The 22125-nt window shown below is 43.8% G+C and overlaps 1 protein-coding gene across 1 annotated transcript in view; it reads right to left on the bottom strand.

The window, feature by feature from the left end:
* LOC114267340 (ankyrin repeat domain-containing protein 2B) overlaps window positions 1–22125 on the bottom strand; it is a 50082-nt gene that overhangs the window by 8779 nt on the left and 19178 nt on the right. Inside the window, exons 3-5 of the mRNA XM_082868138.1 lie at window positions 20387–20532; window positions 18884–19096; window positions 18601–18749 (exon numbers count right to left, since the gene is read on the bottom strand). Coding sequence (XP_082724264.1) covers window positions 18601–18749; window positions 18884–19096; window positions 20387–20532 — 508 coding nt within the window. The remainder of the gene's footprint in view (window positions 1–18600; window positions 18750–18883; window positions 19097–20386; window positions 20533–22125) is intronic.

Raw genomic sequence — 22125 nt, 5'->3', positions numbered from 1 at the left:
CAATTTTTAACTTTTATTTACTTTAACATATTTTATTATTCTTTATTTGTTATATTTTTTATTTATAATATACATCAATTAAAAATAAAAATAATTATATAAATAAATTAAAAATATTATCAGTAAAAATAATAAATATATTTAAAAATAACTATTTAACTCACCTTTATATAATAAACACATTTTAAAAATAACTATTAATATATATATATATATATATTACTGCTCCCGAGGTGCTCCTAACCTAAGAAACTTCCATCGGCTCCCGCTCCCGCTCTCGCTTCGTGCAACTAAGCTCCCCCCTTTTGTCACAACATGCCAAAAGGGGTACAGAAGGACATATAAAAAGAAAAGAAAGAATCTCTAAAGCAGCAATGGAGCATAATCATTAACCTCATTAGTTGCAATGTCACCATCTCAATCGAGCATATGATTCACATTGGTGCTCCACTGCTCGTCGAGATAGGTAGGTAACATCAATTTAGAGATGAGTGAGGCGAGAATCAAAACTCTGCATGTGGAGATTAAAGAGCTACACGTATTGAAGAACCACACCCAAACAAGTTGGTTGGGCTGCAGGAGGAGGTGGAACAACAACATGAGCAAGAAGAACTGAAGCATCCTCATTGGCAACATCAGTAGTTGGTCAGCCAGCTGCATGATCGTAAGTTTGACTAATGGTCCTCTTAAAGATAAGATGAGCAACTGACACGCTCTTTAGAAGCGCCTATCAGAACTTTGTGAGTAGTGGAACGACGAGTGACGAGCCATCAATGCTGTTTGGTTTTTCAAACTATAGTCAACAAAATGTGCCAAATGAATGGGGGAAGGTCAATGGAGCGACCTGCGCCAGTGGCTTGCAGAGGATCAGCCCAAGGAGGCTGGATATCAGAGGCATGGCCCTTAGTCTCTTGACATCGACCACAACCCTATTAAGAATCCTATAAAAAAGAGACAGGGCACCATAGGGAGAACTCAAAGGTGTAAGCATCAACAGTCAAAATGGCTGAAATGATCTAACGAGACGGTGTAGAAGCAGGATTAAAATGATAAGAGGGGACCTGGGCTCGAGGAAGGTTATAAAAGGCTACAATATAGTTGTTGAGACCTCAAAGGTCATATCACATAGAAAGACAACAAAAAATAAAATAAGACTCATCAGACTCATGAACATTGGAGTGAAATTCTTGAAGAAACTCCATGAAGGGATTACATGGCCAGCACAAATCTCACACCATTGTTGGTTCAAAAACAACTCTTGAATACTATAGCCCACAAGATCACTCAACCTCACACCTCACTCATAGAGTTGACTAGTTAAACAAGTAGCATCAAAGGCATGTGGCCTCGAGCCATGAGAAGAGGGAGAACATGAATGTGTGTGTGGGAGTCTAGAACCACATGTGGAATTGCCCCAGCCATAAAGAGAGTCAAAACCACAAAGAACATTATGAACATGGTACAAAATTTAAAAAAACACTAGACAAGGTACTTACTAGGGTGAGGAAGAGGAAGAACCAGAGGAAGAGAAGGATTGACACTCGAGCTCTGGGATGTATAACTGAAAATGGTGTTACAGAAACCGCTACACTACTTATATACGCAGTGCGCTTGAATGGGTAGCAAGCACTGTGAGTGCTACTGAAGGTTGAGCACTAAGCGAGTGCTTAGCGAGAGTCAAAACAAAAAGTGAAGAAACTGGGGCCAAAGCAGAGTATGAAGCTAAAAACAGAAACTCCCCTCAAGAAAAACACTCCCCCTAAACCAATGGCACTCTCCAATGCACTAACATGGAACATCATGCATGCAAGATCAACAAAAACACAAAATCAAAAATGAAAGCAAGCAACTCAAAATGCCATCTTAAAGATATGAAGACCTTGTTTGGGAAGTTGGCTATTTTAGTAGGCTACAATATTTGTGTTTGGGAAGAGAGTTGGATTTTCTTGTAGTTGGATGTGATGTTTGTGAGAAAAAAAGTGAAATGATTATGGGTTTGATGTGGCATTTTGTTTTATTGGCTGTTTTAGCCTATTTTGTCATTTTGTTTTATTGGCTCTTTGCAAAACTCGACGTGTGAATGACACAAATCAATGTGTGGCAAAATCAGTTAGCCTTAAGAGTTAGAATCATCACCAGTTTCTAAGTAAAGCTACGAGTCCCAAGACAAAGAAGTCAAACCAACATATGTTTGGATTGGACATAAAGCTTTGAATCACAAACCCTAAGTCATAGGATTGTCATCCGAATCACTATCATCCCACGTCATAACAAAGCTGTTCCCAGCTTTTCTATGGTTACCACAATCAGCTTACACATGCCCAAATCCATGATGTTCATGACATTGAATTCCTTCTGGCTTTCTAATTTTTCCTTTACCTTTCTCAGGATCACCTCTAAGTTCACTCACTTGTGTTGACCACTTGATTGACTTGGCTTGTATAGACCACTTAGTTTCCTAGGTTGAGATGAACAAGCATTTTTTCTTGAATCTTTAGCAAAAAATGCTATGTCTTCCTCATCTAATTCCTTTTCCTCATCTGAGACAACACTCTCTTCCTTGACAGATTTAAATGCAACACTCTTTTTGAGGTGGACAGGTGTTGATCTCATAGGTTTGGAGAGAACCTACCAATTCTTCAATCTTCATAATACCAAGGTTTTTGCTCTCTTCTATGGTTGTAACCTTGGCCCTAAAGAGCTTTGAAAGTGCCCCGGGGATTTCTCTCACAAATTTTTACTTCACTGATTGATTCACCTAGACTGAAAGTGGCATTCACTATGTCACTAAACCTAGCATAGAATTGGCCAAAGGTTTCAAACTCCATCTTACATTCCTTGAGCCTCTTGGTCAAGGCTTCGAGTTTAGACTCCTTCACAATTTGGGTACCCTCGCGGCTTACCTTCAAGATGTACCAAGTACCTTTGGCAACAGTTCAGTTGGAAATGCAACAAAACTCACTAAGAGTTACCGCACTAAAAATAGCATAGAGTGCCTTAAGAGTTATAATCCATGTTGTCTATGCTGGCTATGTTCATTGAGTATGGGTTTTTACCTTCATGCCTAAGTTTTCAAGTCAATCATGCAAGGGGTCTCAAATCCGTACTCAATGGACATCCAGACACAATCACTACTAGGGATTTTCAAAAGAGCATCATTTTCTTTTTCTTTTTTGATTAGCAACAAACAAAGACTTTATTAACACACAAAGCCAAAAGAAGGGAGGGTACAGCATCCTCTATAAAAGAGTACAAGTGAAAAATGACAAAACAACAAAAGAGACAAAACTCAAAACAAAGAAAACACTACATATCACATACTGACACCCAATCTGCTGAATCAAAAAGAGAGGAATTCCTTTGAACAAAGGATTCCCCAACACCCAAAACGAAGCTAAATGTCATACTTTATTCCATAAAAAATCAATATCCCGAGATACTTCTTCAAAGACGTGCCCATTTCTCTCCAACCAAATGAACCAGAAAATCACAAAGATAGCACAAAACCAAAGCACCTTGGCCCTCTTCGACCGGCCCAATACTCGAAAAGAGCATCATTTTTGCCTAACAATAAAGATAATTAGTACTATCAAACAACGATGGTCTAACACGTTACCCCTTTCTCTTATCGAGTCCATCTTTATGAACTCAAAATAAGAGATCTACTTTAGCAATTAAGCAACAAGGAGTAATCAAATTGTGTTTAAAAAAAAAAGTGTAATCAAATGTTCTGATATCAAATGAAATTAGTAAAGACCTATGGAATTGTGCCTGCCAATTATGAGCAAACAATACCAATTATGAATATAAGTGATTAATTGCTCTGAAGCCAATTTAACAAACCAATTAATTAACCTACCAATTATCAATCCATCAGTTAGATAATTAAGCTATTGAATCTATCAATCTCATCAAGATATATCCAACCAGCATGAGACAACATATTTAACGTGAAAACCCTTTAAAAGCCCTCTTCTACAAGGACAAAACACGATCCAAATACATGGAATCAATCCACTATCAAATCAATGATTACAAAGACATAATTGAAGGTTTTACAACTTCTTACCCATGTTTACCTACAATTGAGTTCGCCACAAGCTCAAAGCTTGACATTCGTTCCAAAGCAGCCTTCTAGCACTAGTGCGCTAAGTGAGCGGTCAAGCAACTTTGAAAATGTATGAAATGAATTACGAAATACAAATTATCAATCAAAATCCTAAAATAGGCTAGTTCTTGAATGCAAGAGACATGCCAAGCAGTCATGTGCTAGGGTCCAGATAGGCCTACTGGCAACAGAACTGAAGACTAGATCTTTTGTCGATTCTGTTATATGGACTCTTCTATTTCCCACCAAATTACCCATGTCCATGGGGTATGACAAGGGTAATAGTATGGGATATGTGTGTCCAACACCCATACTCAATATTGTTACAATGTTTGAAGAGGAGAAAACTCACTTTTGCTATCAAAGCAATATTTGGGCTAACTACACTTAGAACCCCTACACCTTTTCCAAAATTAATCCCTTCACTTTCAATTGTAACAAAACCCTTTACACTTTAAGTCAAGTTGCAATCTCACCCTTTGATCCGTCTCCCGCTAATAAAGCTGATGGAAATTGAAAGTTGAGGGACTAAAGTGAGATTTTGGTAGAAGTGTAAAGAGTAAAGTAAGATTTTAATAGAAGTACAAGGGTGCTAATGACACAACAAAAATGTAACATGCTTCAAATGACAAATTTTGTCAACTTTGTTAATGGTAGACGGATGAAATAAAGTGTCAGGGGTAGGTTGTTATAATTGAAAGTGAAGGGACCAAAGTGAGATTTTAATGAAAGTGCAGGGGTACTAAGTGTAATTTACAAGCAATATTTTTAGCCTCACATGAATTAGAGATAGAAATTTGATATTTTTCGTAAATCCTATTTAATTTCTAGTATATTTCTATATAATTTATAACATCTTATTTGAGAATTGTACGGGGAACAAATATTCCGGCAAGCCCGTACTCCTTTCTTCCGAGCTCCGTTTATGTCCGATCACCTGCGAGCAAATAACGGTGAGCTGCCCGGCGGTGTGTGGCCGGAAAAACCCTCCGACGATCAAGTTACCACACACCTTAGGATAGGGAGAGAGAGAGGAGTGTTTGAGTGTAAGAATTTCCTTACAGAATGTTCGTCTGTCGCGTATGGGGGGCGCAGACATGCTTATATACCTTCTGCGCCCCATATCCACTCCCAGTCATCTCCTGACACGTGGCTCCGCTATCCCATCTGTCAGCATAAACCTTGCTGAACATCACCTAATCTCAACTGCCTGCCTTCTCAGCTGGAGCTCGGCAGCCGAGCTTCTCTATCCACGGCCGTGCTGTGCTTCATTCCCAAGCACTTCACTGGCTAAGCCCAAGGAAGACCGGGCTAGGCGGCATCTCGGCAAAGCCTAGCCCGGGGCACCTCCTGTGGTCGGCCTTCCTGCTGATCAAACGATTACCTCAGCTGACCACGCCTTTCCGGGCGCCAGTCGCTCAGCTTGACTGGCTCCACCATCGCCTGCTCAAGCAGCTCGGTCCAACCGAGCACTGCCCTGCCGAGCAGCTTCCTTAAGGTCTGGGGCGGCACATACTTGGCCTAACTCCTGCCCGGCCCAAGTCCTGGCAGCCCATCTCCGGGCGGATCGCCGGTCATCTCGGCCCCATGCACCATTAGGCTCTCAACTTGCTCGGCCGTTACCTCGGCCCAATTCCAGATCATAAATCTCCCTCTCAATTGCCCCTTAATTCCATCCGCGCGAGCGTGACTGGGATTACCTATACTTCGACCGGGGTAACATTTCTTCGGTCTTCAAAATGCCAAAGGGCGACCGGGCTAGTTAACATTACTGTCTGCAAACTTGCCCGGTTATATTCCTCGGCTGACGTCCTCTTCTTTGAAAGTAGCTCGGTTGGCTCTTCGACTCTTCAACCTGTCTCTTCAGTTCTGACGTCGCCATAAATTGTGACACGTGGCGGGCTGCCATTGGTTCTCGAGCAACCAACCCGCCGTTTTTGCCAGAATTTGAATTTGGGCGGTCTCTCTTGTCTATACATACAAGACCCTTCTCACTCAATTTCCTCCTACTGTCATTCTGCTATCCGACTCGCCAGAGCTCTAGCATCTTCCTCCAAGCCCCGCTTGCCATTCTTTGCGCTTGTGCTCGAAGAAAAAGTAATTACCCCTCACTGGTAAGACCTTCCATCCCTCTTTTGTTGCTATCTTCTTCAATATTTCACACATTAGGGCACTAAAACTTAGTTCTTAGGGCTTAGGCCATAAAGACCGTCCCAAACCTCCCACTGTTCTTGGTGTTCTTTATTTTTCCTGAAGAACACTGAAGAACTGGGGCGGACCGGGCTCCTGGTCTTCATTTGATCCAAAAAATCAATCTAACCGAGCAAATAACATGTTTGTCTCAACCCCAGCAAAAACCGAGATAACAAAAGGAATTGGTCGCTTAACCGGGCTAACATCTGGTCTGCTTGGACGACCGAGCTCCTTAGTTAGCTTAGACGACCGAGGTGGTTTGGCACTCTTAATGACCGAGCTAAAGTCCAGCTCCTTTCGCCCGACCGCGCTCACACTTGCCATCATTTTCCTGCAGAGTCCAAGGGGACCACTGTCCATTCCTGAGGCTCTCAAGGCCGAGCAACAACCAATTACCACAGTGCCAAACCCCTCAGCCGAGCTAACCTAGGCCGGCCACAAATGGGGAAATTTCGATTTCTCGTAGACACTTCGGCTGCACTGGCTGCATTCAGGGAGGAGTACGGCATTCCGGCCGATGTCCACCTTGAACTTGCAGAAATTGAGACGACGCCTTGGGGCAGGGAGGAATGCCCCTTCACCGTGCTATCCATCGTCGAAGGGGGCCTTCGTTTCCCACTCAACCCATTGATTACCGAGTTCCTGCGCCGAACCGGGCTAACACCCACCCAAGTGTCCACCAACACTTACCGGATAATAAACGGCGTGCACGAGCTAAACAACTGGTTAGGCATAAGCCTAGGTTTAGCCGAGATCCTGCGCCAATACACCCTAGGCCACACCGGCGACGGCCTCGCCTATTATCTTAAGATTAGACCGGGCAGAGAGAAAATTGTGACCGGCACACCAGACAAGGATCTTCACGACGATGATTTTTTCTGGGTGTCAGACAATTACGAGACAGCCGAGGTACCGGGCTGGATGATAAGCAAAAACTTTGGCAGCACATGTAAGCCGCACAAATTAGCTCGGTTAATATACTGTCTTCATGTTTCTGTACTTAGTCATTTTCTTTCTTGTTTCTTTTGCAGCAATCCAAGCCTTGCAAGCCAACTATCATTTCCCCAACGTAGAGGCAATCAGGACCGCGCCCCGCTGCCGCGACCGAGATTGCAACCAATTGCTCGGCTACAGTCCCACATACAAATACTCCGCTTCCCGTCGGAGTAAAGTTACAGACTTCCTCCGCGCTCCAACACCTCCACCAGATCCAACTCTGCCAGACGTTCCACTCATTCGCTTGACAGAGGAGCAAGAGATGGCCAAACGAAGCAGAATCAAGAACCTGCTCACCGCCACATCTGCCGAGATGCCGAGCGTTGTCACCCGCTCGCCAGCCGCCGGTCAATCCAGCGGCGCCGTGGTCGCTCTTGCCTCTCAAGCGACCGGGCAGTCCAGCCGAGAACCTGCTCCTCGCCGTGCTGGTAAAAGAGCTCGCGCAGACCCATCTGCCGAGCTTGTCGCCGAGCTGAGTACCGAGCAGCCATCTGACAATCCTGTCCCAGTGCCGGCCTGGCGTCCACAGCTGAAGCACCGGGGTCAAGACATCCCGGCCACGGCTTCGATCAAGGGCGATAAAGAGCATTTGCTCGCCTTCGATCTTTCCAAAGCTCTTCTTCTACCGAGCGACGTGGTCGGCAGCGACCACGTCCCTGACACTCGGTTGGTAAAATCATCAGTGAAGTCTATGGCTAGGGTAAGTTAATGTGCCTCTGAAATTTTCACAAGTGTTTGCCCGGTTCCTTCTCTAATCATCTTTGCTTCTTGCAGGCCATTCAGAAACAACACCTAGTAATGGAGCGCATCCATAGACTTCGGCAAAAGGCCAATGACACAGCCAGCCAAGTCCAGAGCCTCCAAGCCGAGCTCGGCCGGGCAAAGTCTTCACTTGAGATGGCTAATGCAGACAACAACCGACTGCTCGGTTAGCTGGATGCGGCCACGAAAAAACAGGATGAGCTCCAGACCGAGCTAAACGCGCTCAAAAAGTCACGAAAGAAAGACTGCCGGGCTGCTAACAACGCCGGCTTCAACGAAGCCGAGGAGAGCTATAAGAAACAAGTCTTTGCAACACAAGACATTTACTTCAAAGCTGGCTGGAAGTCCGCCTGCGAGCATCTCGGCCAGGGCTCTGACACTGACGTATTTGCCAACCCTCCTCCTGCTTTGCTACCGGTCTACCTCGTGCCTTACGCAAACGACGTCTTCAGCGCTTTGCAAGCTGAGGCCGAGGAAGGGCTTGCAGAGGGAGACGCCGATACAGATACAGAGGCAGAGGATGCCGAGGTGCAGGAGCAGCCCGGCCATGACGAGCCCGGTGCCCAAGACAAAAGTCCAACCATCAACCTTGATGCCGCCGAGGACGAGTTTACCAATCTCTCCCCCTTAGTTTAGTTTTCTTCTCTTTTTGTATTTTTGCTTTCAGTGCTTCTGATGTAACCGGGCTCTGTCCCCACCTTTTGTATTGACTTTCTTATCAATGAAAAACTCAAATTTTACCAAGTGTTTGCACGGTTGTCATCAATTCCATCTTCAGCAAAACATCTCGGTAAAAATCATAGATTGAACAAAACACCTCGTCAACTGGAATTCATAACTCGATTGAAGTACTTAAGCAGAACAAAACAGCAAATTCATAAACCGAAATAACCATCCTGGTTGGTAATAACAAAGTTGAACAAATTACCAACTCTTCCAACCGGAGTAAATCATCTCGGTTGGGAATCCTAAGTTGGACAAAACACCAACTCTTCCAACCGGAGTAAATCATCTCGGTTGGGATTCCGAAGTTGGACAAAACACCAACTCTTCCGACCGGAGTAAATCATCTCGGTTGGGATTCCGAAGTTGGACAAAACACCAACTCTTCCAACCGGAGTAAATCATCTCGATTTTTTACATTAAAACAACAGTCCAAGTGCTAAAGCAAAATTACTTCTATATATTGACAAAAAGAATTACATTCTGCAGTGCAAGCCAAAAAATTCCTTTACACAAGACAAGAAAAGAAAGCAAAATCTTAGAAATAATACAGTTTCAGGTTGGCCGCATTCCATGGCCGGGGTATTGCTCTTCCCTCTAGATCCTCCAAGTGGTAAGCCCCTTTGCCCGCCAGACCGGTGATCTTGTAGGGTCCTTCCCAATTTGCTCCTAGTTTGCCTTCACCTGGCACCAGGGTGTTGCCCATAACCTTCCTCAAAACCCAATCACCAACTTTGAACGGTCTGGGGTGCACCGTCTTGTTGTATTTCTTTGAGAGCTCTCGTTGGTAGGCGGCCACATGGAAGAGGGCCTTCTCCCGACGCTCTTCCACTAGGTCCAGCTCTAAGGCAATAGCCTCGGCGTTCAGTTCGGGCTCAAAACTCTCGCTTCTTAGGGTGGGCATGCCAACTTCCAAAGGTATGACCGCCTCCATGCCATAAGCCAAAGCAAATGGAGTTTCCCCGGTAGATCGCCGCGGGGTTGTTCGGTATGCCCAAAGGACGCTGGGTAACTCCTCAGCCCATTTTCCCCTTGCCTTCTCCAGCCGTTTCTTCAACCCATCCAGAATAGTCTTGTTCGATGCCTTGGCTTGACCATTGGACTGCGGGTAAGCCGGAGTGGAGTTGTAGAATTCAATCTTCAAATCTTCACAAAATCCTCGGAACAGGCGACCGTCAAACTGGGTGCCGTTGTCAGAGATCAAGATCTTGGGGACGCCAAACCGCGTGACCACGTTTTGCCAAACAAACCGCTTCACGTCTTTCTCCTTGATTGTTGCCAAGGGCTCAGCTTCAACCCATTTCGTGAAGTAATCTGTGGCCGCAATGAAGAATTTCCGATTGCCCGGTGCTGTTGGCAGTGGCCCCACTATATCTAGCCCCTACATGGCGAAGGGCCAAGGACTGGTGAGGGGAAGAAGTTCCCTAGCAGGCTGATGGATCTAATGGGCGAATCTCTGGCATTTTTCGCACTTGCGGACGTACTTTTGTGCGTCGGCCTGCATGCACGGTCACCAGTATCCCTGCGAAATAGCTCGGTAGGCCAAGGACCTGCCCCCAATGTGGCTGCCACAAATGCCTTCGTGAATTTCGTACAAGAAAGCCTCCACACTACTCGGGTGCACGCACTTTAGATAAGGACCAGTGAAGGACTTTTTGTACAACGCACCAGATGGAGAGAGCCAAAACCGCTCTGACTTCACCTGGACTTTGTGTGCTTCCTTCTTGTCAGTTGGTAGAGTCCGGTCTCTGAGGAACAAGATTAAGGGGTCCATCCAGGAAGGACCTAGCGCGGCGCAGAGTACATCCGTCTGCCCGGCGTCTTCAATGCTTGGCCGTGGAAGAAAGTCAATTAACAGGGGGTTTGGAAACGTACTATCTACCATCGAAGCGAGGCCGGCCAACTCATCAGCTCGGCTGTTTTCTTCACGGACAATCTGTTGGACTCTGATTGCCTGAAACTGCTTGATGTGCGCCTTGACCAGAGCTTGGTACTTCGCCATTCTGTCATCCTTTGCTTCGTAAATCCCAGAGACTTGGTTAACCACAAGCTGGGAATCACTGTACACTAATAGCTCGGCAGCCTTCATTTGAATAGCGCTCTTGAGCCCGGCGAGAAGGGCCTCGTACTCAGCCTCGTTGTTAGATGCTAGGAAGCCAAGCGTGATAAAATGTTCAATAGTTAGGCCATCCGGGGAGATAAGAACGATACCTAAGCCGGCACCATGACGGTAAAAAGCTTCCACATTTCCCCCACAAAAAGCTTCCAACAGTCTGATGGGTCTTGAGAGTTGCGAAGGGCAATGGGATCACGGTTCCTTGGCTGTCTGGTTTCAAGTTCCGTGTTGATTGGTTCCACTCCAGCCCCCCTTGGTGATTCGGCACCGGACTCAGCAAGTCGGTCCACAATGCTTAAGTCCGTAGGCGAATCACCAGGTTGCAGTATTATGTCGACCGCAGGCTCTGTGCTGAGTAGTTCCATCACTTCACCCTCTGACGATGCGGTACCGGACAGAGTGGGTGGGACAACAATACCCGACTCCGTCATCGCGTCACCGGTTGGCTGAATTGTACAAGTTGTGGGTACTACGGTGGGGCACACAAATTCCGCGTCGGCCACTCCACCCAGTTGTGGTATCTTGGTCAGGCTTGCAATCCCTTCTTCTTCGGCCGCGACAATATCGACCGGGCATACCAGATAAGTTCCTAGCGAGAATTCAGCAACGAAATCGGCCAAGGTTTGGGCCTTTATGGCTGTGCACGGTTGGAACTTTACATCAAACTGTCCCAATTCGGCCGCCCACTTGAGAATTCGGCCTGAAAAGTCCGCCCGTTCAAACAAGGCCTTAAGGGGAAACTCAGTCAATACGATGATGGTATGGGCGTGAAAATAATGCGCCAACTTCCTTGAAGCCATCATCAATGCCAACGCAAGTTTTTCCAGCGGCAAGTACCTCGTCTCAGCCGGCAGCAAGGTCTTACTAACATAGAAAATTGGAAGGTGCTTGATTCCTTCAGCGCGGACTAGCACCGCACTGACTGCGTGCTGGGAGACGGCAAGTTAAAGGTAGAGTTCCTCACCCGGCTTTGGTGTAACCAACAGTGGCGGAGAAGACAGATATATTCCTTGAGCTCGACCAAAGCTCGGTCACACTCTTCGTCCCACGAGAACTTTGACTTCAAAGCCTGAAAGAAAGGGCGGCAGCGATCTGATGACCAGCTTATAAACCGATTAAGCGCGGCGGCCATCCCGGCCAGATGCTGCACGTCCTTAGCTGAGCTGGGTTGCTTTAACTCTTGCACGGCTCTGATCTGAGTAGGGTCTGCTTCGATGCCTCGGTTCGTGACTAGGAACCCCAAAAATTTTCCGGATCCCACGCCAAAGGCACACTTTGACGCGTTCAAGCACAACTTGTGCTTCTTTAGAATGGCAAACATCTCGGCTAAGTCGGACAAATGGTTTGCCTTATGTCGGCTCTTTACCACCATATCATCGATGTAAGCCTCCATTGTCCGGCCAAGCAAAGGAGCAAACATTTTGGTCACCATCCTCTGAAAGGTTGCCCCGGCATTCTTCAAACCAAAAGGCATGACTCGGTAGCAAAAGAGTCCCCTTGGAGTCGTGAAAGAGGTGATCTCTTGGTCAGGCCCATGCATGGCGATCTGATGGTAGCCGCGGTAGGCATCCAAGAAACTGAGCCTATTATGTCCAGCCGTCAAGTCCACAAGCTGGTCAATTCGCGACAAAGGGAAGCTATCTTTGGGACAAGCTCGGTTAACTGTCTTATAGTCGACACAAACTCGCCACTTTCCATTCTTCTTGGGCACCACTACTGTGTTGGAAATCCACCGCAGGTAGTGCACTTCCTGAATTGCTCGTGCCTCAAGCAGGTTCTTCACCTCCTCTGCAACTATCTCGACGTGATACAGTGCCGATCTCCTTGTTCGCTGGATGACTGGCTTTGCTCCAGGGAAGACATTGAGGTGATGGCAGATAAAACTTGGATCGAGGCCGGGCATGTCATAAGGCGACCATGCGAAGACTTCGATGTTAGCAATCAAAAACTCAACCATCTCGGTCCTCTCTTGGGCAGTAAGGCTGGAACCGAGCAGGAAGAACTTATCCGGCCGCTCTATATCGAGTCGCACCTCAACCAGGTCCTCCACAGCTTTGTCCTCTGCCTTAGTGCCCACATCCTCTAGAACTCCTCGGTCTTCCGGTCCTTCTATCATTTGCACGAACCCTTTGGCAGCTCGGCTGCCGTTCACCGCCACGAAGCACTGTTTGGACATGACTTGATCCCCCCAGATCTCCTCGATTGCCCCCATAGCCGAGGGGAATCTCATCACCTGGTGGTAGGTCGACGCTACAGCTTGCATAGCGTGAAGCCATCCCCTTCCAAGGATAAGGTTGTACGTCGATGGCACTTGTAGCACCCAAAACTCCACTTGTTTGACCACGGATCCCGCTTTAACCGGCAGGATAATCTTTCTCAAGGGCCACTCCAGTTGTGAGTTGAATCCAACCAGTGGCGAAGTTGCTGGAGCCAAGTCTGTTTCCCGGAGTTTGAGCTGCTTGAACGCATCATAATACATTATCTCGACCGAGCTTCCCTGATCGATCAAGATCCGTTGACGCGTAGTGTTACTACTAGGGCATCGTTGTGCGGCGTCTGGATAAGCTCTAGATCCCTTGAGGTGAAACTAATCACGTCTTTTTCTTCAGTCTTCCCCCTTTTGATGGCAGGCTGTACCGACAAAACTTCCCTCATATGTTCTGCCTTTTTGATCATGCCCCGGAGTTCGCAAACACGCTCCGGTTCCACGATGCCGTGGATGACATTAATAACTCCCTGTGGTGGTGCGTCTCGGTCATCCTGTCCCCTGGGATCGACCGGAGCCTGATTCGACTTTACGCCGCCATCAATGTAAAGGTCGAGGTGCCCGGCCGCGACCAGCTCTTCTAAGTGTTGCCTCAAAGGCAAACAATCCTCAGTCCGGTGGCCTCTCTCCCGGTGGAATGTGCAACGATACCGCGGATTGTAGCCCTTCTGTCCATCGCCCAACTTAGCAGGAAACCGGACATACCCCTCGTCTCGGATTTCACGAAGTATGCGATAAATTGGAATCTTGAAGACCGTGGTGATGCTAGTTCTTGCCTTCAATCTTCTGTCGGCATCCGCAACATCATCTCGGGCGTAGTCATCCCGGTCGTTCCGACGTCCTCTACCACGGTTCTTACGATTCGAGCCACGGTCTGATTCCTCTGCTCTGTCACTTGAGCGGCTGGACTCTCGCCCAACTGCGTGCACTTTGCCTGCCGTCTTCTTGTCTGTTGCTACCAGGGTTGACTTCACGGTAGATGCTGACGCATCACCCTCGACCCTGATATGCTCATTGATGCGTTGCATGAGATGGCCCATGGACGTCGGTTGGTGCATGGTGAGCGAGTCCCGCAGTCTATGTCCGACCGGGAGACCACGCTTGTATTGAGTGATTGCAAGGTTGACCGGGCAATCCAAGATCTCGTTGAAGGTCTCCCAATACCTGGAGTTATATGCCTTCAGTGTGTCGCTCGGTTCCATCTTCACACTAAGTAAATGATCGACCTCCTTTGGTGTTTTTGTGTTGGTTTTGAAGTGCGTCACAAAGGCTTCGGCCAACTGATTCCACTGTTGTATGCTCCCTTCCGGCAACCTCTCGAACCACTTCAAGCCCAGCTCGCCTAAACTCAACGGGAAGATCAGGCACATAAGTCCATCATTTCGCCTATGTCCGGCCATAACCTGTCGGAAGTGGCTTACGTGCATGTAAGGATTAGTTTTTCCGTCGTAGAATGTGAACTTAGGCTGGTGGAAGCCTGCCGGAAGCGGTGTTGTTTCTATTTCCAGGGAAAAAAGGGTGGCACTCAGCCTGGCCAAGTCCGTATCTTCAAAGAGTGGCACTGCCTGGTGGGGTGGAGGCATTCCAACCTCCTCGCTGGCGTGAACCCCGTAGGATAGCCGCTGGAACGCCGGTATTCTCTGAGCTTCGCGCCGGCGAGCCCGCTCCTTTAAGACCGCCCGCAAATCCTCTGAATGAGCGGAGTAAGAGTACCTCGACGTCGTCTCCGGACGTGAGGGTTTGTAGGTGCTGTCTTGCGTGCTAGACTTTTCTGCATGCGCGTCGGAATCACCAACCTGGTAACTTCTGGTAATAGATATGGACTGAGTGCGTCGCCAACTCTGACCGCCTGAACGGCGGGATGGGGTGCGCTCACTGTGGTCACCCACTCCAGCTACACCTTTACCTTTGACATGCCGCTTCAGATCCTCCATCTCCGCCGCCATTCGCCGGATGACAGCGTCTTGGTCCCTCAACTTATTTTCCAGACGTCTGGCGTGTGAGTCTCTCCTCCGCCGGTGACCGTCTGGACTCCGTGAATGACCATGACTGTCCTCCGGTGGGCGTCCCCAAGTTCGCCATTGGATGGATGGTGGGAGGGCCTTCTCTCCTTTGGGTGAACTCCGGGGTGGCTCCGTCTATGGCAGACAACAGAAACTCGTCGTTGTTCGCCATGGACGGCGATCAGATGAACCTGGAAGACAAGGTTTTGTCTGTCAAGTTTCCCACAGACGGCGCCAATTGTACGGGGAGCAAATATTCCTGCAAGCCCGTACTCCTTTCTTTCGAGCTCCGTTTATGTCCAATCACCTGCGAGCAAATAACGGTGAGCTGCCCGGCGGTGTGTGGCCGGAAAAACCCTCCGACGATCAAGTTAGCACACACCTTAGGATAGAGAGAGAGAGAGAGGAGTGTTTGAGTGTAAGAATTTCCTTACAGAATGTTCGTCTGTCGCGTATGGGGGGGGCAAACATGCTTATATACCTTCTGCGCCCCATATCCACTCCCAGTCATCTCCTGACACGTAGCTCCGCTATCCCATCTGTCAGCATAAACCTTGCTGAACATCACCTAATCTCAACTGCCTGCCTTCTCAGCTGGAGCTCGGCAGCCGAGCTTCTCTATCCACGGCCGTGCTGTGCTTCATTCCCAAGCACTTCACTGGCTAAGCCCAAGGAAGACCGGGCTAGGCAGCATCTCGGCAAAGCCTAGCCGGGGCACCTCCTGTGGTTGGCCTTCTTGCCGATCAAACGATTACCTCGGCTGACCACGCCTTTCCGGGCGCCGGTCGTTCAGCTTGACTGGCTCTACCATCGCCTGCTCAAGCAGCTCGGTCTAAGCGAGCACTGCCCTGCCGAGCAGCTTCCTTAAGGTCTGGGGCGGCACATACTTGGCCCAACTCCTGCCCGGCCCAAGTCCTGGCAGCCCATCTCCGGGCGGATCGCCGGTCATCTCGGCCCCATGCACCATTAGGCTCTCAACTTGCTCGGCCATTACCTCGGCCCAATTCCAGATCATAAATCTCCCTCTCAAGAATATTATACAATATACAATATATGTGTTTATAATGCATCCCCATACCCATATCCAACTCTTGGATATGTATCCCCAAATCCTAAGATTAAAGTTTATGTAAGTCTGACTCTTGGACACTATATGCACCCAATACTCGTACCCGAGTCCATGTAACCTATATTACATGGACTTGGGTATAGGTGTCAGGTGCTGGTATGTATTTAGATGTCGGACCCATCAAACCATAAATTTAAGGGTACGCGGACTCGGCAAAAAAATATCATATTTTAATATTTTTAATCAAGTATGTGAGATAAAATGGTACTATATGTAACTTAATAGTGACAAAAAGATATTTATAGCAATTATACAACAATATGTACATATAATAATAGTTTAATATAAAATGATATAAGAAGTATCAGTTAAAAAGTATCTGACACGTATCTCATACCCGTGTCCGAGTGTCGAATGTCCGACACGAGCATTTGATTTATTTTGAAGAGTCCGTGTAACATAGCATGTAACATAGCTTGTCGAAGAAATTCTACCAACCAAAGCCCCAAACGTACATACTCCAAAGATTTTGTTCGATGGAAATAGCCAACCAAGCTAAAGCTATTGTAATAGAAAGAAATAACACGAAAACAAAATCTTCAGCTAAAACAAACTGTCACATCGTCTATAAATGATTCTCTTTTCTTTTTCTTTAATAATAACATAAGATAAAAGTTTTAGAAAGTAAAAAACTTTCCTAAGGTCATGGGTACAAATATGAGTACTGGTATTGATACGATATAGGTACGCCAATTAAAATTTAATGTCAAAAGTACAGGTATAGACCAAAATTAAATATCATCATATTAAATAACGTATAAATCATAACTTAATTTTAAAATCATGCTAATTTTAAAACTAAAAATAAAAAATAAGAAGTCTAGTGAAAGAAATTTTATTTTTGTAGCACAAAAAAATATTACTTCGACTAAGGTACGATACAACTTTGGTATATACTAAGTACGTCTGGATACGCCAAAAATTAAGAAGAAAAAATTTAAATACGTATTTCGTGGACCCAATACGTAGCAGAAGTACCATACGAAGTACCATACCCTAGTAAGTACCCGATACGGGTATAACATGTTTGTTGATGTACCCATGCTTCATAAGCTTGCCTACCTATTACCTCTCTACATGAACTAGATATTGTATGTACGAGCCTTGTGCACTTGGTAAAACCTTTATGAACTTTTTCAATATTCAAGGTTGGTTTGGGAATATGCTATTTTACAAACTTTTTGGCTTTTTAGCTAAAATATGAAGTACGAAAACTAGTATGTTTGGGATGATTTTTGTCTTTCTACAAAAAAAAAGTGTAAAAAAGTAGTGTGGAAAGAGAATGTTTTTTTGTATAGTATTTTGGCTTTTTTGGTGGATTTTTGGTTATTTTATTAACTTCCCAAACTTGCCCTCAACTCTAAAGGGAGAGGGAAAATATAACTAGCTGAATAAGGAGAACAAAAAGGTTGCTTTCTGGAACTACAAATTAAATCTACCTTAGACAAAAAAAAATTCTCTTTATTCTTTTAAATAATAAATTGAAAAAGGAAGACTGATATTTACTTTCAGTTGAATGCTTGAAAGAAAGAGAAACTCATTTATTTATACAAAGATATGACAATGTTTCTTTCACTACAATCGACAAGGTAAATACATTGGATCCAAAATAAAAGGTAAATATACACACATTTACAAAGATATGACAATGTTTCTTTCACTACAATCTACAAGGTAATATACACACACATTTAGATAATAAATTGAAGACTGATATTTACTTTCACTTGAATAAATATACACACTAGATAATATACACACTACAATCTACAAGGTAAAAATTCTCATTATTCTTTCAAATAATAAATTGAAAAAGAAAGACTGATAAATATGCACACACTTGAATCTTTGAAAGAAAGAGAAACGCATTTATTTATACATATGACAATGTTTCTTTCACTACAATCTACAAGGTAAATATACACACACACATTTAGAACTAGAAAATAGAAGGCTTAATTGTTTCGTTGGATGCAAAATAAAGCCAAAACTAGCTTGGACTTTAGTTATTTAGATCTTATGGTATAATTTAAGACAGTATATGCGGTACATACACATGTTTTTTCCATATAAAATGTACATCACAAAATGTAAGCTATGGTATGGTCAAAGATGCAATGCATATTATCATTTATACATCATAAAATATTAATTAGAATCTTTAAAAAAAAAAAAAAAAAAATATTAATAACGCACAAAACGATTACAAGCTCATACAACCATATCATATATCATTGCATGAGTGATGTAATGACAAATACAACTAGATAATGATGAAACTACAAGCATAATAATATTTGCTACCTCATCATTGCAGCTGGACCTTCTGTCTCTATCTCTTCTAAAATAGGCTTCAAAGCAGGATCTTCTTTGATGAGCGCCATTCGTTCATCAAGCTGGTCTTTGTGTGAAGGATTAGCCAGGTTCTCAAGCACGGTGGACATGGACGGATCCTAGGAAACGATACAACAAATTTAGACCACGAGATGTAAACTTCCCCTTCCCCTTCCCCTTCCCCTTCCCCTTCCCCTCATACATTAAACAGCAATATAAGCAAAGTTTAAACAAGGTGAAAACGCATATATACCTGCATCAACGCATTACCAAGGCGCTCAGCCATTGTCATAAATTGGGGGTTTTGCATAACCTGTTGCATTGTGGAGTAGTACTGTTGCGAATCAAATTGAGGGATGCCATCTTCAGCTGGCGCACCATGAAAAGTCTTTTGGAGCTGCTCTGCCATCTGGTTAAATGAAGGGTCTAGTGCTATCTGTTCGGCTAATTCCTTAATGCTTGGGTCCTATATTTCTCACAGCTTTAATAATTAGAAGCAAAGCATTAAATGAGACAGATTCATTGAATTTTTTTTTAAAAAAAAAAAAAAAAAAAGCAGATTGTTGAGGCAACAATGTAGTATGGACTGATTTTTATTTATTTATTATTATTATTATTTTTTTTTTTTGAGAAGTACAATGTAGCATATATTGATTAAAAAACCTTGAAGAGTGAAAGGACATTGGTAGAATATTTCAATTCATTTCGTTATATGTAATACCAAATTAGTAACAAACATCAACTTTAATTACAAAAGTTGTTCCAATCTCTGCATGAAGATTTGTGACTTTGAACCACAGTACAAACATACAACATGTTAGTCTAGATTTTTTGTGTTTTGAACATCACCATGAGATCTCATTAGTTGCTGAACAAGAGTAGCTCCCCGCCAACTGGAGCTAAGAAAGGCAATATGTCAACCCAAACAAAATACAACTTAAACTCTATGACCAACATGCCAACAACTTTGAGCTAGGGAAATTATTTAGTGATGAAAAGATACATAAGTTTGGAGTTAGTTGGGAAAATACTGATAATGACTTGCGAAAATGCAAAGGGAGTTTTTATTAAAGGGGAGAGGCTGGGGGAGGGGCGTGTGCAGTAGGAATTTAAATACCATATTTTTTTTGGGTGGCGGTGTATTCAAATGTTACCAGTTTTGGGTTAACATTCGAAAGTTGATGTTTCTTGTCAAATTACTAACATCAACTCATCCAAAAGAGAGAGGGATAACTAATTATTTAAATTATATCCTCGGCACACCCCCTTACGTGTGGCAAGACTCTCCTCCATAAGCAGGCCAAGCAAACCATAATGTCCATTCTCCTTAGATTTTAGTTCATTATATTTATCTTTTCTTCTCTAAGGAACATAAACTGAGGAAAACAAGTCAGATACTCACTCTAGGAAGCTAGGGTAGCAGATGCAATAGCTGCATCAATAACAGTTACCTCAAGAGATGTATTGTTAGTTTTCAATACGCCACTTTTCGTATGTAAACAAAAACTTTAAGAAAACAAATAAGAAAAAAATTGGGATCAATTTGCATTGCTAAATTCACGGTTTTGGAAATTAAGTGTACTACGATTTAAAATGTACGATCCAAAACATAAAATAGATAGTGTCAGCCAAAGATTATATATGCACCAACATCGAACAAAAACTTTACCACATGGGCCTTGTTAACCTCAATTTGCAATAATATAAATGCTAAATTCATCTAAATAACAAGGAGAAGATGAAGAAGATAAGTTACATTGAGTAGGCCCGTCATAGCTGAGAAATCGAAAGGACTTGCAGAAAATCCAGCTCCTGTAGGAGTTGGTCCTTGTCCTGATTGTGTGTCCATAGAGGATGATTCAGATTTTGGACTTTTGTTCTCTGCCGTACCAATCTTTTCATCTAACAAAAGCAATATATACAAGAGCTTAAACAAGTCATCATTAAATAATTCCTAATGAAGTCATAAGCAATAGAAACAAAATAAGCCTTGGAAAAGAAAAAGGAAAGACTCATAGATTAGCATTCGTGTGCAAGTAAAAGTCCAACAAGAAATTAGTTGTTGAATAGGGATAGAAGCTAAGGCAACTTCATATACAAGGCGAAGCACTATTCCAAGCGAAGGTTACTTTCCTAACAATTAATGAATTCACTTCCCATTCTTAAGTCCTTACTAGTGCTAACTGATGGAGATGAACAAGTTTGGGGGGTGTGAATAGACCAAAATCCCAGGTAATTTATAGCTGATACATCAAAATTCAAACCCAGGTAATTAAAATTCAGCAACTATTCAATTTCAAATCTATAGTGGCAGTAATTAATTCTCAAATTTAGCAATTATTTAGCATGGCTTGTATGGCAAGCATTGGGTAGGGCAACCAATAGTACCACCACCACCCACCAGAAAATCTGTTGCACAAGTAGTAGTGCTAGCAACATCACTACCATACATAGCTAAGGACGAAGCATGAGATAATGCACCACCTTTGCCCGCACATAATAACATCATGGATTATGCATTTTTTTATGAATGCCCATATTTGAACATTACTATATGAATATTAACAGTAGTGTAGTGGAAATTATTTAGTTTAGGTGTTGATGGGTGTTAATGCATCTTGATGTCATTTAGTTAACTATTCTAAATGTTAGGGTTTAACTAGATTACCTTGGGATGTGAGGAATTATGTTATATAATTGATTGAAGTGTATGGATCATATTTAGTTTACTATATAATTTAAAATATTTTTTAACCAACTCACTAATTTTTTATGGCAGCAGGTTGATTGCAAATGACAAATTAGCCAATCCGTCATCCGCAATTTGGTTACTATCTTGAAACTGCATCGAACAAGTAATTGAGCCATTGAAGTCTGTGTTTGTATCTTTCTCACCATTCAGTGGTTAATAGGGTTTTAAAAATGTATAGAAGATGGCTAATTAAGAAAGCCTCAGCTTCAATTCAGTGAGAGCCTGTGGGATTGGGAACCCTCATTCAATTTGTCCATCTTTCGGAAGTTTATCCAAGCTGTCCCTGTCAGGTTTTGATCTTCTTTGTTCTTACAGTTAATATATTGTTTGGGTTTCATTGTGCTACAATATAGCTTGTGGAATCAATTTGCTTAGATCGTTTTATGTTTAAACCCTTTTTATTCAATGGCTTTTAACAGTGGATAGCTTCCGAATTATTTTAACATTCTATTCTATTTATTCAATGGCTTATATCTTGTTAGTCTGTCAGAATTTTATTCAAGTTGTCACTGTTAGGCTTTCATCTTCTCTATTCTCAGAGTTAATATATTGTTCGGGTTTCATCATGCTGCAATATGGCTTGTGGAATCAATCTGCTATGCAATTTGATTACATCATTTCATGTTTAAACCCTATTAATTCAATGTCTTTTAACAGTAGATAGCTTCCAGATTATTTATTCAATGTCTATTTATTCATCATTTCATGTTTAACCCTATTTAATCTCTCTCTCTCTCTCTCTC

This window comes from Camellia sinensis, chromosome 5 (genome assembly GCF_055761805.1).
Source record: "Camellia sinensis isolate YWXY chromosome 5, ASM5576180v1, whole genome shotgun sequence".
Taxonomy (NCBI): Eukaryota; Viridiplantae; Streptophyta; class Magnoliopsida; order Ericales; family Theaceae; genus Camellia; species Camellia sinensis.
Note: the sequence above shows the minus strand (reverse complement) of the source record. Positions and strands in the feature narration are given on the sequence as shown.